The sequence below is a fragment of the Procambarus clarkii genome, chromosome 92, assembly GCF_040958095.1.
Source record: "Procambarus clarkii isolate CNS0578487 chromosome 92, FALCON_Pclarkii_2.0, whole genome shotgun sequence".
In the NCBI taxonomy this organism is placed as follows: Eukaryota; Metazoa; Arthropoda; class Malacostraca; order Decapoda; family Cambaridae; genus Procambarus; species Procambarus clarkii.
In genome coordinates this window covers 15,801,397-15,817,031 of record NC_091241.1, presented here as the reverse complement: position 1 = coordinate 15,817,031, position 15,635 = coordinate 15,801,397, and the positions used below count along the sequence as shown (strand labels likewise).

General features: G+C 51.9%; 1 protein-coding gene across 5 annotated transcripts in view; it reads right to left on the bottom strand.

The window, feature by feature from the left end:
* Nucleotides 1-3,872: 3,872 nt before the first annotated feature.
* LOC123774932 (TWiK family of potassium channels protein 7) overlaps nucleotides 3,873-15,635 on the bottom strand; it is a 114,694-nt gene continuing 102,931 nt past the window's right edge. For all 5 annotated transcript variants that reach the window (XM_069318995.1, XM_069318996.1, XM_069318998.1 and 2 more), the window contains one exon: nucleotides 3,873-4,731. In XM_069318995.1, the coding sequence (XP_069175096.1) occupies nucleotides 4,579-4,731 (153 nt within the window). In that variant the 3' untranslated portion in view covers nucleotides 3,873-4,578. The remainder of the gene's footprint in view (nucleotides 4,732-15,635) is intronic.

Here is a 15,635-nt window from a genome sequence, read left to right as displayed (position 1 = left end):
CCGGTAGCGGCGAAAATCGCGCTATTTTTGGCCGGTAGCGGCGAAAATCGCGATTTTTACCCGCCACCTGCGAAAATCGCATAGTTTTTGCCCAAAATAGCGCGGTTTTCGGCCGTCAGCGGCAAAAATCGCCCGAATTTTGGCCGCTAGCGGCGAAAATCGCGCTATTTTCGGCCGGTAGCGGCGAAAATCGCGATTTTTGCCCGCCAGCTGCGAAAATCCCATAGTTTTTGGCCGCTAGCGGCGAAAATCGCGCGGTTTTTGGCCGTTAGCGGCGAAAATAGCGCTAGTTTTGCCCGCCAGCTGCAAAAATCGCATGGTTTTTGGCCGCTAGCGGCGAAAACCGCACGGTTTTTGGCTTCTAGCGGCGAAAACCACGCTATTTTTGGTCGGTAGCGGCGAAAATCGCAATTTTTGCCCGCCAGCTGCGAAAATCGCACGGTTTTTGGCCGCTAGCGGCGAAAACCGCGCGATTTTTGGCCGGTAGCGGCAAAAATAGCGCTATTTTTGCCCGCCAGCTGCAAAAATCGCTTGGTTTTTGGCCGCTAGCGGCGAAAATCGCGCAATTTTTGGCCGCTAGCGGCGAAAATCGCGCAATATTTGGCCGCTAGCGGCGAAAATCGCACGGTTTTTGGCCTCTAGCGGCGAAAATCGCGCTATTTTTGGCCGGTAGCTGCGAAAATCGCAATTTTTGCCCGCCAGCTGCGAAAATCGCATGGTTTTTGGCCGCTAGCAGCGAAAATCGCGCGATTTATGGCCGGTAGCGGCAAAAATAGTGCTATTTTTGCCCGCCAGCTGCAAAAATCGCATGGTTTTTGGCCGCTAGCGGCGAAAATCGCGCAATTTTTGGCCGCTAGCGGCGAAAATCGCGCAATTTTTGGCCGCTAACGGCGAAAATCGCCCGATTTTTGGCCGCTAGCGGCGAAAATCGCACGGTTTTTGGCCGCTAGGGGCGAAAATCGAGCTCTTTTTGGCCGGTAGTGGCGAAAATCGCGATTTTTGCCCGCCAGCTGCGAAAATCGCATGGTTTTTGGCCGCTAGCGGCGAAAATCACGCGGTTTTTGGCCGGTAGCGGCGAAAATCGCGCTATTTTTGGCCGGTAGCGGCGAAAATCGCGATTTTTACCCGCCACCTGCGAAAATCGCATAGTTTTTGCCCAAAATAGCGCGGTTTTCGGCCGTCAGCGGCAAAAATCGCCCGAATTTTGGCCGCTAGCGGCGAAAATCGCGCTATTTTCGGCCGGTAGCGGCGAAAATCGCGATTTTTGCCCGCCAGCTGCGAAAATCCCATAGTTTTTGGCCGCTAGCGGCGAAAATCGCGCGGTTTTTGGCCGTTAGCGGCGAAAATAGGGCTAGTTTTGCCCGCCAGCTGCAAAAATCGCATGGTTTTTGGCCGCTTGCGGCGAAAACCGCACGGTTTTTGGCTTCTAGCGGCGAAAACCACGCTATTTTTGGCCGGTAGCGGCGAAAATCGCAATTTTTGCCCGCCAGCAGCGAAAATCGCACGGTTTTTGGCCGCTAGCGGCGAAAACCGCGCGATTTTTGGCCGGTAGCGGCAAAAATAGCGCTATTTTTGCCCGCCAGCTGCAAAAATCGCTTGGTTTTTGGCCGCTAGCGGCGAAAATCGCGCAATTTTTGGCCGCTAGCGGCGAAAATCGCGCAATATTTGGCCGCTAGCGGCGAAAATCGCACGGTTTTTGGCCTCTTGCGGCGAAAATCGCGCTATTTTTGGCCGGTAGCGGCGAAAATCGCAATTTTTGCCCGCCAGCTGCGAAAATCGCATGGTTTTTGGCCGCTAGCGGCGAAAATCGCGCGATTTATGGCCGGTAGCGGCAAAAATAGTGCTATTTTTGCCCGCCAGCTGCAAAAATCGCATGGTTTTTGGCCGCTAGTGGCGAAAATCGCGCAATTTTTGGCCGCTAGCGGCGAAAATCGCGCAATTTTTGGCCGCTAACGGCGAAAATCGCACGATTTTTGGCCTCTAGCGGCGAAAATCGCGCTATTTTTGGCCGGTAGCGGCGAAAATCGCAATTTTTGCCCGCCAGCTGCGAAAATCGCATGGTTTTTGGCCGCTAGCGGCGAAAATCACGCTATTTTTGGCCGGTAGCGGCGAAAATCGCGATTTTTGCCCGCCAGCTGCGAAAATCGCATGGTTTTTGCGCAAAATAGCGCGGTTTTCGGCCGTTAGCGGCAAAAATCGCCCGATTTTTGGCTACTACCGGCGAAAATCGCACGGTTTTTGGCCGCTAGCGGCGAAAATCGCGCTATTTTTGGCCGGTAGCGGCGAAAATCGCTCGGTTTTTGGCCGGTAGCGGCGAAAATAGCGCTATTTTTGCCCGCCACCTGCAAAAATCGCATGGTTTTGGGCCGCTAGCGGCAAAAGTCGCGCGGTTTTTGGCCGGTAGCGGCAAAAATCGCGCTATTTTTGCCCGCCAGCTGCGAAAATCCCATGGTTTTTGGCCGCTAGCGGCGAAAATCGCGCGGTTTTTGGCAGGTAGCGGCGGAATTCGCGCGATTTTTGCCCGCCACCTGCAAAAATCGCATGGTTTTGGGCCGCTAGCGGCAAAAGTCGCGCGGTTTTTGGCCGGTAGCGGCAAAAATCGCGCTATTTTTGCCCGCCAGCTGCGAAAATCCCATGGTTTTTGGCCGCTAGCGGCGAAAATCGCGCGGTTTTTGGCAGGTAGCGGCGGAATTCGCGCGATTTTTGCCAGCCAGCTGCAAAAATCGCATGGTTTCTGGCCGCTAGCGTCGAAAATAGCGCGGTTTTCGGCAGTTAGCGGCTAAAATCGCCCGATTTTTGGCCGCTAGCGACGAAAATAGCACGGTTTTTGGCCGCTAGCGGCGAAAATCGCGCTATTTTTGGTCGGTAGTGGCGAAAATCGCGATTTTTGCCCGCCAGCTGCGAAAATCGCATGGTTTTTTGCCGCTAGCGGCAAAAATCGCGCTATTTTTGGCTGGTAGCGGCGAAAATCGCGATTTTTGCCCGCCAGCTGTGAAAATCACATTGTTTTTTGTCCTTTGGTCCTTTGGTTTGAGAGGTTCACATGAGAGGATGTGCAGTGATTTAATATCCTGGGTGGTGGGTCGCGTCCCTCCAGCCTACCTGCCACTATCCTGGGTGGTGGGTCGCGTCCCACCAGCCACTATCCTGGGTGGTGGGTGGCGTCCCACCAGCCTACCTGCCAATATCCTGGGTGGTGGGTCGCGTCCCACCAGCCTCCCTGCCACTATCCTGGGTGGTGGGTCGCGTCCCACCAGCCACTATCCTGGGTGGTGGGTGGCGTCCCACCAGCCTACCTGCCAATATCCTGGGTGGTGGGTCGCGTCCCACCAGCCTCCCTGCCAATATCCTGGGTGGTGGGTCGCGTCCCACCAGCCTCCCTGCCAATATCCTGGGTGGTGGGTCGCGTCCCACCAGCCTACCTGCCAATATCCTGGGTGGTGGGTCGCGTCCCACCAGCCTACCTGCCACTATCCTGGGTGGTGGGTCACGTCCCACCAGCCTACCTGCCACTATCCTGGGTGGTGGGTGGCGTCCCACCAGCCTTCCTGCCACTATCCTGGGTGGTGGGTGGCGTCCCACCAGCCTACCTGCCACTATCCTGGGTGGTGGGTGGCGTCCCACCAGCCTTCCTGCCACTATCCTGGGTGGTGGGTCGCGTCCCACCAGCCTACCTGCCACTATCCTGGGTGGTGGGTCGCGTCCCACCAGCCTACCTGCCACTATCCTGGGTGGTGGGTGGCGTCCCACTAGCCTTCCTGCCACTATCCTGGGTGGTGGGTGGGTCGCGTCCACCGTCCGAGCGTGTTGTAGAGGGTATTGAGCTCACTACAGCTACTTCTTTATGCACAACCTAGGTATTAAAACTCCTCTTTCCATTTTTTGTGTCTTTATTTAATGTTCTTCACAAAACAATTATATAGTTGGTTGTTCTGTGTTGTTCACTTCAGATAATACATAACCAAGAACTTGTAATAACTACAGCATTTCGTACACATCGGGAATGAAAACCAAAGTTCTAGTTGTGTATACATATAATAACAACATACTAGAGTATGTTTATTTTGTTCCCAGAAAATTGCAAATATATTTATCTTGCGTAAGGACTAAACATAGCCTTCCAATATATTATAATTTTAGTTAATATACATCACGATGACTACCTGTTGAGGATTGCGAAGGTCAATTTATATAATTAATTGCATTAAATATTATAAGTATAAACAATGTACCCAAATACTCTTTTGAGTGTATAACAATTTATAATTTACAAATAATATCAATCATACAGCTCTCTCCCTCACTACACTCTATAGCAGAAAATACAAACTCGGTGTTGAACAACCACACAACACAACCATTGGACACTATATGTAATACACTTTGTTTTATTTATTTATTTATTTATAATAAGTACATTGGGGTTTGTGAGAGATCATAACCTTGGTGTTCGTTCATTCTTACAAGTCCAGTAACACACAACGTTTGAGGCAGGTGTTGGAGAGGTTAGTGGTGGTGTTCCTCCAGTTCCTCCTTGATGTTGGAGTAGGTGGGAAGGTTGCTGGTAATGGTTGAAGACTAAGCATCCTCCAGCTCCTCCTTGATGTTGGAGTAGGTGGGAGGTTTACTGGCTGTGGATTCTCCCTCATTAGTGTTCATGAGACTGAGTCGCTTATTACCATCCCTGTCCTTGTGGGTCTCCACCACCGTCCCCATCTCACTCTTCTTGTACTGTTGGCCAGGGAACAAGCAGCTCAGTTTCACTACTCTCTAATACTTTAGTATATCAAACTTCCAGCAATTCAACATATATACCCTACCACTCAGTATGTCAACTCTGCCACTCGGTATGTCAACTCTGCCACTCGGTATGTCAACTCTCCCACTCGGTATGTCAACTCTCCCACTCGGTATGTCAACTCTCCCACTCGGTATGTCAACCCTGCCACTCGGTATGTCAACCCTGCCACTAAGTATGTCAACTCTCCCACTCAGTATGTCAACCCTGCCACTAAGTATGTCAACTCTCCCACTCAGTATGCCAACCCTGCCACTCAGTATGTCAACTCTCCCACTCAGTATGTCAACTCTCCCACTCAGTATGTCAACCCTGCCACTCAGTATGTCAACTCTCCCACTCAGCATGTCAACTCTCCCACTCAGCATGTCAACTCTCCCACTCAGCATGTCAACTCTCCCACTCAGCATGTCAACCCTGCCACTCAGTATGTCAACCCTGCCACTAAGTATGTCAACTCTCCCACTCAGTATGTTAACCCTGCCACTCAGTATGTCAACTCTCCCACTCAGTATGTCAACCCTGCCACTCAGTATGTCAACCCTAGCACTAAGTATGTCAACTCTGCCACTCAGTATGTCAACCCTGCCACTCAGTATGTCAACCCTGCCACTCAGTATGTCAACCCTGCCACTCAGTATGTCAACCCTGCCACTCAGTATGTCAACCCTGCCACTCAGTATGTCAACCCTGCCACTCAGTATGTCAACCCTGCCACTCAGTATGTCAACCCTGCCACTCAGTATGTCAACCCTGCCACTCAGTATGTCAACCCTGCCACTCAGTATGTCAACCCTGCCACTCAGTATGTCAACCCTGCCACTCAGTATGTCAACCCTGCCACTCAGTATGTCAACCCTGCCACTCAGTATGTCAACCCTGCCACTCAGTATGTCAACCCTGCCACTCAGTATGTCAACCCTGCCACTCAGTATGTCAACCCTGCCACTCAGTATGTCAACCCTGCCACTCAGTATGTCAACCCTGCCACTCAGTATGTCAACCCTGCCACTCAGTATGTCAACCCTGCCACTAATTATGTCAACCCTGCCACTCAGTATGTCAACTCTCCCACTCAGTATGTCAACCCTGCCACTCAGTATGTCAACCCTACCACTAAGTATGTCAACTCTCCCACTCAGTATGTCAACCCTGCCACTCAGTATGTCAACTCTCCCACTCAGTATGTCAACCCTACCACTAAGTATGTCAACTCTCCCACTCAGTATGTCAACTCTCCCACTCAGTATGTCAACTCTCCCACTCAGTATGTCAACCCTGCCACTCAGTATGTCAACTCTCCATCTCAGTATGTCAACCCTACCACTAAGTATGTCAACTCTCCCACTCAGTATGTCAACCCTGCCACTCAGTATGTCAACTCTCCCACTCAGTATGTCAACCCTGCCACTCAGTATGTCAACCCTGCCACTCAGTATGTCAACCCTGCCACTCAGTATGTCAACCCTGCCACTCAGTATGTCAACCCTGCCACTCAGTATGTCAACCCTGCCACTCAGTATGTCAACCCTGCCACTCAGTATGTCAACCCTGCCACTCAGTATGTCAACCCTGCCACTCAGTATGTCAACTCTCCCACTCAGTATGTCAACTCTCCCACTCAGTATGTCAACCCTCCCACTCAGTATGTCAACCCTGCCACTCAGTATGTCAACCCTAGCACTCAGTATGTCAACTCTGCCACTCAGTATGTCAACCCTGCCACTCAGTATGTCAACCCTGCCACTCAGTATGTCAACCCTGCCACTCAGTATGTCAACCCTGCCACTCAGTATGTCAACCCTGCCACTCAGTATGTCAACCCTGCCACTCAGTATGTCAACCCTGCCACTCAGTATGTCAACCCTGCCACTCAGTATGTCAACCCTGCCACTCAGTATGTCAACCCTGCCACTCAGTATGTCAACCCTGCCACTCAGTATGTCAACCCTGCCACTCAGTATGTCAACCCTGCCACTCAGTATGTCAACCCTGCCACTCAGTATGTCAACCCTGCCACTCAGTATGTCAACCCTGCCACTCAGTATGTCAACCCTGCCACTCAGTATGTCAACCCTGCCACTCAGTATGTCAACCCTGCCACTCAGTATGTCAACCCTGCCACTCAGTATGTCAACCCTGCCACTCAGTATGTCAACCCTGCCACTCAGTATGTCAACCCTGCCACTCAGTATGTCAACCCTGCCACTCAGTATGTCAACCCTGCCACTCAGTATGTCAACCCTGCCACTAAGTATGTCAACTCTCCCACTCAGTATGTCAACTCTCCCACTCAGTATGTCAACTCTCCCACTCAGTATGTCAACCCTGCCACTCAGTATGTCAACTCTCCCACTCAGTATGTCAACTCTCCCACTCAGTATGTCAACCCTGCCACTCAGTATGTCAACCCTAGCACTAAGTATGTCAACTCTCCCACTCAGTATGTCAACCCTGCCACTCAGTATGTCAACCCTGCCACTCAGTATGTCAACCCTGCCACTCAGTATGTCAACCCTGCCACTCAGTATGTCAACCCTCCCACTCAGTATGTCAACCCTCCCACTCAGTATGTCAACTCTCCCACTCAGTATGTCAACTCTCCCACTCAGTATGTCAACTCTCCCACTCAGTATGTCAACCCTCCCACTCAGTATGTCAACCCTCCCACTCAGTATGTCAACCCTCCCACTCAGTATGTCAACCCTCCCACTCAGTATGTCAACCCTCCCACTCAGTATGTCAACTCTCCCACTCAGTATGTCAACTCTCCCACTCAGTATGTCAACTCTCCCACTCAGTATGTCAACTCTCCCACTCAGTATGTCAACTCTCCCACTCAGTATGTCAACTCTCCCACTCAGTATGTCAACTCTCCCACTCAGTATGTCAACTCTCCCACTCAGTATGTCAACTCTCCCACTCAGTATGTCAACTCTCCCACTCAGTATGTCAACTCTCCCACTCAGTATGTCAACTCTCCCACTCAGTATGTCAACTCTCCCACTCAGTATGTCAACTCTCCCACTCAGTATGTCAACTCTCCCACTCAGTATGTCAACTCTCCCACTCAGTATGTCAACTCTCCCACTCAGTATGTCAACTCTCCCACTCAGTATGTCAACTCTCCCACTCAGTATGTCAACTCTCCCACTCAGTATGTCAACTCTCCCACTCAGTATGTCAACTCTCCCACTCAGTATGTCAACTCTCCCACTCAGTATGTCAAGTAAGTAAGTAATTATCAAAAGAAGGCACCAAACCGGGAAGGCTATGTAGCACCATCAAATACGCAAAATAATCAGAGGGCGCTAAATATCACCAAGGATGCCAATACGAGAACAAAAACGCTTAAGGCGAACGAGATCAAAAGTATCCGAGTCACCAAGAATTCTATCGAGGGACAGGTGACCGCGAGGGGCGGTCGGAAAGCAAGACACACGCTCGTCCTGGAAGTCAGGACATTCAAGAAGGACATGCACGACCCTAAGAGGGACAATGCAACTAGGACAATAAGGAGCAGGGCGGTGCTCCATCAAGTGACCATGGGTTAAGCGAGTATTGCCAATACGCAACCTCGCCAGAGCTGTTTCCCACCGCCGGTTACGGTGGAAGGAGGACGGCCACGAGGAAACACAACATTTAAGAGTACGTAGCTTGTTACCAGTAACAGACAACCAAGAAGCCTGCCAACAGGGTAAGGACTGAGGAATGGATAACCGGGTAAAAGTCGGAATACAGAATGCCTTTACGAGAGATGGGACAAGAGCGGACAGCTTCCTTAGCGGCAGCATCCGCACGCTCATTTAAAGACACACCAATATGGCTGGGAACCCAACAAAACTCAACCGACTTAAATTTACTGTGAACGAGAAACAGCCAATGCTGGATCTCGACAACTACTGGATGAACCGGATTAAAGGACCCGAGAGCCATGAGGGCACTACGAGAGTCAACAACAACCACAAAGGAAGACTGACAACGAGAAAGCAGGAGACGAAGAGCATAGAGAATAGCATAAAGTTCCGCTGTAAAGATGCTAGTCTCCGGAGGCAAGCGACACATAAGTGCGATCAGGAAAAACAACAGAGTAGCCAACACCGTCCGCTGACTTAGACCCATCGGTGAAGACAGAAACGGAGCGGGAGTGAGAAGAAAAGTGCTCAAGGAAAAGGCGTTTGAGAACCGTAGGAGGGGGTAAAAGCTTTAGTGATACGGGTCAAAGAAGTACAAAACCGCGGAAGAGGGACCCTCCACGGGGGCAAAGAAGGAACAACACGAGGAGAAACATCAGAAATACGAACGGAGAGAGAATCCTGTAGGCGAGATAACCGGACAGAAAGAGGGAGGTGGTGAAGAGGAACAGGAACCGCAGGAGGGGTAAAAGTTAAAGCACGACAGAGGCGAGAGGAAGGATGTTGCAAGGACCGCGCAAGATAGCGAAGACAGTAGCGATCACGGCGGTCCCGGAGAGACAGGAAGCCAGTGTCAACATATAAGCTAAGGATGGGAGTCGAACGAAAGGCACCAGAACTGAGGCGCAACCCAGTATGGTGCAAAGCATCAAGACGGCGAAGAGTAGAAGGAGAAGCAGACGAGTAAGCAGGGCAACCATAATCGAGCTTAGACAGGACGAGAGAGGAATGTAAAGCAAGGAGAGTGCGCCTATCTGCCCCCCAAGAAGTATGGGACAAGACCCGAAGGAGGGTAAGGGCTTTAGAGCACTCAACACGGAGGTAAGAGATATGGGGAGACCAAGACAAACGAGTGTCAAGGAATAACCCCAAAAGCTTCGCGGAATCTTTGTATTCAAGGGGATGACCATAAAGTGACAAAGAGGGACGAAGAACAACCCGTTTCCGCGTAAAAGTCATGGCACAAGTCTTAGAAGTAGAGAACTTGAAGCCATGACCTGTGGCCCAAGACGACACGGCATCAATTGCAAGTTGAAGCCGGCGTTGAAGGAGAGGCGAATCATCACCCTGACAACAAAGGGTAAGATCATCGACATAGAGAGCGGAGAAGACACCAGAAGGAAGAGCGGAAAGAAGACCATTGAGGGCAACAAGAAAAAAGAGTAGTGCTCAGAACACTACCCTGGGGCACATCTTCGTATTGCTGAAAAGAGGGAGAGAGAGCGGTACCAAGGCGCACCCAAAAGGAACGACGAGAGAGGAAGCTGCGGAGAAAGAGAGGGAGATGACCACGAAAGCCAAAAGAATGAAGTTGAGATAGGATATGATAACGCCAAGTGGTGCCGTAAGCCTTTTCTAGGTCAAAAAGGACGGCAATAACGGAGGTCTTCGCAGCAAAAGCAGTACGAATATAGACCTCCAAGTTCACCAGGACATCTGTCGTGCTGTGGCACTTGCGGAAACCAAATTGAGAAGGGGAGAGGAGGTGATGGTGTTCCAGGAACCACATCAGACGAACGTTAACCATACGTTCAAAGAGTTTGCAGACACAACTTGTGAGAGCAATAGGGCGAAAGTCCTTAGGGGAAGTACCCAGAGACCCCGGTTTGCGAACAGGGAGGACAACGGCATCGAGCCAGTCCTCAGGGACTGACGACGACTCCCAGATCCGATTATACAGACTCAGTAAATACTGAGACGTGCTCGGAGGGAGATGGCGAAGCATCTCATAATGAATACCATCGGAGTCCGCCGCCGTTGAACCGCAGAGGGCCAGGGCAGAACGAAGTTCAGAGAGAGAGAAGGGATCATTATAGGGAAGCTGAAGATGAGTGCAGAAATCTAAAGGACGAGACTCAAGGACAGGTTTACGAAGAAGGAAAGATTGGGGAAGATGAAGACCAGAGCTAACAGAAGAAAAGTGGGAACCCAGTTTGGAAGCGACCTGCAACGGGTCCGCCACAAGAGTATCATGGAGGTGAAGGACCGGTGAAACATCGGGAACGAACTTACCCGCTATCTTGCGGATACGCTTCCAGATCTGGGCCAGAGGGGTCTCGGACGTAATTGTTGAGACATAAGATGCCCAACATTCACGTTTAGCCATACGGATGGCCCTACGGGCCACCGCACTCGCTTTCCGAAAGAAAAGAAAAGAATCGGTCGTCTGCCTACGGTGGTGCCTCTTCCAGGCTGCACGCTTACAGCGGACAGCCCGAGCACAGTCCGCATTCCACCAGGGAACGCACTTCCGTGGACCCCGAGAGGAAGAGCGAGGAATAGAGCGGAGGGCAGCGTTGAAGACAGTGTCATGAAAAAGGAGCAGAGCGCGAGAGAGAGGCAGAAGGGAGAGGTCAGGGAGAGCAGCACTGAGGGTAAATAGGGTCCAGTCTGCCTTAGCAAACTGCCACCTAGGGAAAGAGAGGGAAGGGCGAAAAGAGAAAAAGGAAACAAGGATGGGGAAATGATCACTTCATGGTGGTCATCAAGAACCTGCCACGTGAAATCTAAGTAAAGAGAAGAAGAGCAGAGAGAAAGATCAAGACAAGAAAGGGTGCGAGTCCGAGAGTCCAAATGAGTGGGCTCACCAGAATTCAGAAGAGACAGGGAAGAAGAGAGGAGAAACGGCTCAAGGAGGCGACCCCGGGTATTCGTCAGAACGTCACCCCAAAGAGAATGACGACAATTGAAGTCACCCAGCAGGAGCACAGGCTCCGGCAAGGAGTCCAGGAGGTGTTTCAAATCAGGAAGAGAGAGTGGGACACTCGGGGGGAGATAAATGGAACAAACTGTGTACCATTTCCCCACAAAGATACGAGCAGCAGAACAATGGAGAGGCGAAGGAAAAAGTAAAGGAACAAAGGGAACATCAGCCCGAATCAAGAGAGCAGAAGAATTAGAAGCCCCAGCAATGGCTGGGGGGGGGAGGGGGAGAGAAAGGAATAGCCACGAAAACGACCAGGACGAGCACCAAGCATTGGCTCCTGGAGACAGACACAAAGGGGCGAAAACCGCAAAATCAGAAGTTGGAGTTCAAGGAAATTGGCGTAATAACCTCGAACGTTCCATTGAAGAATGGACAACGACGAGAAGAGAAAGGACAAAAACAGAGAACAAGGAAGAAACAAATGCGAAAGAGCAACAGAGCACGTTAAAGAATATCAGGGTCAGCAAAGTCAGGGTTAGGGGGCATGGGTAAACTGAGCAAAGACGGAGGGAAGGAAACGGGAGAACAGATCAGAGGTGGGCGGGCAGGGTCCGGAGGAGGAGGAGGAGGAGGAGGAGGATGAAGAGGAGGAGACAACGGAGAGGAGCCGTCAAGGAGAGCCGTCAAGGACAGCAGCAGGAGGAGGGGGAGTAGAAAGAGGGGAGCGCACCCCAGCAAGAGCAGCAACCGAAAGGGAAGCAGGGGCCAAAGAAACCTCCATAGCAGGAACAGGGGGCGCAAGCACTGAAACGGGAGGGGAAGGAGCAACAGAGCCAGAAGGAGGAGCTGAGGAAGAAAGCGAAGCCTTCTTACCCGCCGGGGAAGAGGAAGGAGAGGAGCCAGGCTTACGCTTCTGACTTAAAGAGACCGGTGTCCCAGCAACTACGTACCGGGCAACGGATTCCAGTGTCTCAACAGGAGAAGCCGAACGAGAGCACACACGACGGCCGTTAGGAGAGCGATGGACATCCGCCCGCACCGACAGGCGGTGGGGAGAGCCGATAGATGGAGGAAGAGGATGGGAAGGAGGATCGGAGGGGGACGAGGAAGAAGACACAGAAGACACGACAGACCGGGTAGAAGGAAGGGGAACCCCAGACAGAGGACCAGGAGGAGGATCCTTCGGGAGAGAACCCAAAGGAACAGAGGAGGGGGCAGTGGGCGCATCAGGGTCCAAGGCCCGGAAACGGTTGTGAGTCTGAGGAAGGCGGGAAGGACGAGGAGAGGAAGAGCGCAACACGCGAGCATAAGAGATATTAGCATAAGGCGGGAGCCGGCGAACCTGGCGCCACGCCTCAGGAAAAGATAAACGCTCCCGGTGCTTCAGTTTGAGGACGGCTGCCTCAAGCTTGTAATGGACACACGCACGGGAGAAGGTAGGATGGGCCTCACCGCAGTTGAGGCAACGAGCCTGGGGAGAAGTGCACTCCGACTTAGAGTGACCTTCGCCACCACACAAAGGACAGAGAGATACAGTCCCGGAGCAGCGGAGGGCACCATGCCCAAACCTCCAGCACTTGTTGCAGAGCCGAGGAGAAGGAATGTACTCCTGGACAGAGCACCTGGCACCAGCAAGAATGACAGAGGGTGGAAGGGTCCGACCATCAAAGGTAATCTTCACAACCCGGAGGGGATGACGGCGACTACCACGAGGGGGACGAGTAAACGTGTCCACCTGGAGAATAGAATGGCCCTGGGCAGCGAGGATGTGTCGAATATCGTCGTGGCAGTCGCGCAGGTCCCGAACACCGGTTGCAACATGGGGTGGGAGCAAAATAGTGCCAACACTGGCATTCAACTGAGCGTTCTTCGAGACCCGAACGGGGGTCTCGCCAAGGCAGGATAAGGCAGCCAAGCGGGAAGCGGCATCCTGAGAAGGAGCAGCAACGACACGTGTACCGAGACGAGTGGGGTTGAAAGTAATGGAGGCATCCACGGAATCAATGAGATGTCGATGAAGGGAGAAATCGTCAGGAGGCGCAGAATCAAGAGGGAGGAGATCAAAATATTTGGCCCACGAAGCGGGACCAAACAAGGCTTGATAGGTAGCAGAACTGGAAGGAATCGAGCGAGGGCGGCCGTGACGAGGACGGCGGTGAGAACCCCCAGAGAGAGAGGGGTTAAAAGGCGCAGTAGTTACAACTAGAGAAGGAGCCGCGCCAGGGGACGAGGTAGTCACCACTGGGGGCTTGGGGCTCGACCCAACCACAGAGGAGGGAGGGGAGCCAGGGGAAGGAGTCAGAGAGGCCAAAGGAGGAGCAAGGTCGGGGCTCAATGCAGCGGAGGCTACAGAGCCCGGTCTTCCAATACGGACAGACTCGGGGGCTTGGTCGCCCACCCCACGAGCCTGAGAAGGTAAGCCAGAAGCAGCCGAAACAGGGGTTATCTTGACGAAAAGAAGAATTCACTCACGAATGTGCCCCCACACCCACCATGGAGCCACAATTAGAGGCCGGACACCCAACAAGAAGCTATCGCCGATCTTGCCGGGGCCTCCTAGGGGTGCGTCATGAGTATACGCCCCACAAACGCCACCTTAAGAAACCGACAGTCCGTCGAGATCGGGTTCAGTGACGAAGTGGGGATTGACAATAAAAGGTTCCCCTCGCTCTCGACGTCGGGTACTGCAGTTCTACGGGTGCAAGAGTATGCCTCCTCAAGCACCCGGGCGTCAAAATAGAAGAAGTCCATGGAAGAACCAGAACGAGCAAAAGGTCGGCAGGAAACGGCAAGCAGATAGGAGAAGAGGGGGGAGAAAATCGAAACAGAAGGAAAAGGAAAAGGTGCCCAGCAGAATTGGAGAGGACGGCAGCAGGAGCACAAGGCTAGAAAAGGACAGAGGACTGTCCTAAGGAGCATCACACTCCGGCAGCCGCCCACGAAGCCCCCACACGGCGACAACGAGCTGAGCGGGGAGGGGGTCAGTATGTCAACTCTCCCACTCAATATGTCAACTCTGCCACTCAGTATGTCAACTCTGCCACTCAGTATGTCAACTCTGCCACTCAGTATGTCAACTCTGCCACTCAGTATGTCAACTCTGCCACTCAGTATGTCAACTCTGCCACTCAGTATGTCAACTCTGCCACTCAGTATGTCAACTCTGCCACTCAGTATGTCAACTCTGCCACTCAGTATGTCAACTCTGCCCCTCAGTATGTCAACTCTGCCACTCAGTATGTCAACTCTGCCACTCAGTATGTCAACTCTGCCACTCAGTATGTCAACTCTGCCACTCAGTATGTCAACTCTCCCACTCAGTATGTCAACTCTCCCACTCAGTATGTCAACCCTCCCACTCAGTATGTCAACCCTCCCACTCAGTATGTCAACCCTCCCACTCAGTATGTCAACCCTCCCACTCACTATGTCAACCCTCCCACTCACTATGTCAACTCTCCCACTCAGTATGTCAACCCTCCCACTCTCTATGTCAACTCTCCCACTCAGTATGTCAACCCTACCACTCAGTATATCAACTGTCCCACTCAGTATGTCAACTCTCCCACTCAGTATGTCAACCCTACCACTCAGTATGTCAACTCTCCCACTCAGTATGTCAACTCTCCCACTCAGTATGTCAACTCTCCCACTCAGTATGTCAACTCTCCCACTCAGTATGTCAACTCTCCCACTCAGTATGTCAACTCTCCCACTCAGTATGTCAACTCTCCCACTCAGTATGTCAACTCTCCCACTCAGTATGTCAACTCTCCCACTCAGTATGTCAACTCTCCCACTCAGTATGTCAACTCTCCCACTCAGTATGTCAACTCTCCCACTCAGTATGTCAACTCTCCCACTCAGTATGTCAACTCTCCCACTCAGTATGTCAACTCTCCCACTCAGTATGTCAACTCTCCCACTCAGTATGTCAACTCTCCCACTCAGTATGTCAACTCTCCCACTCAGTATGTCAACTCTCCCACTCAGTATGTCAACTCTCCCACTCAGTATGTCAACTCTCCCACTCAGTATGTCAACTCTCCCACTCAGTATGTCAACTCTCCCACTCAGTATGTCAACTCTCCCACTCAGTATGTCAACTCTCCCACTCAGTATGTCAACTCTCCCACTCAGTATGTCAACTCTCCCACTCAGTATGTCAACTCTCCCACTCAGTATGTCAACTCTCCCACTCAGTATGTCAACTCTCCCACTCAGTATGTCAACTCTCCCACTCAGTATGTCAACTCTCCCACTCAGTATGTCAACT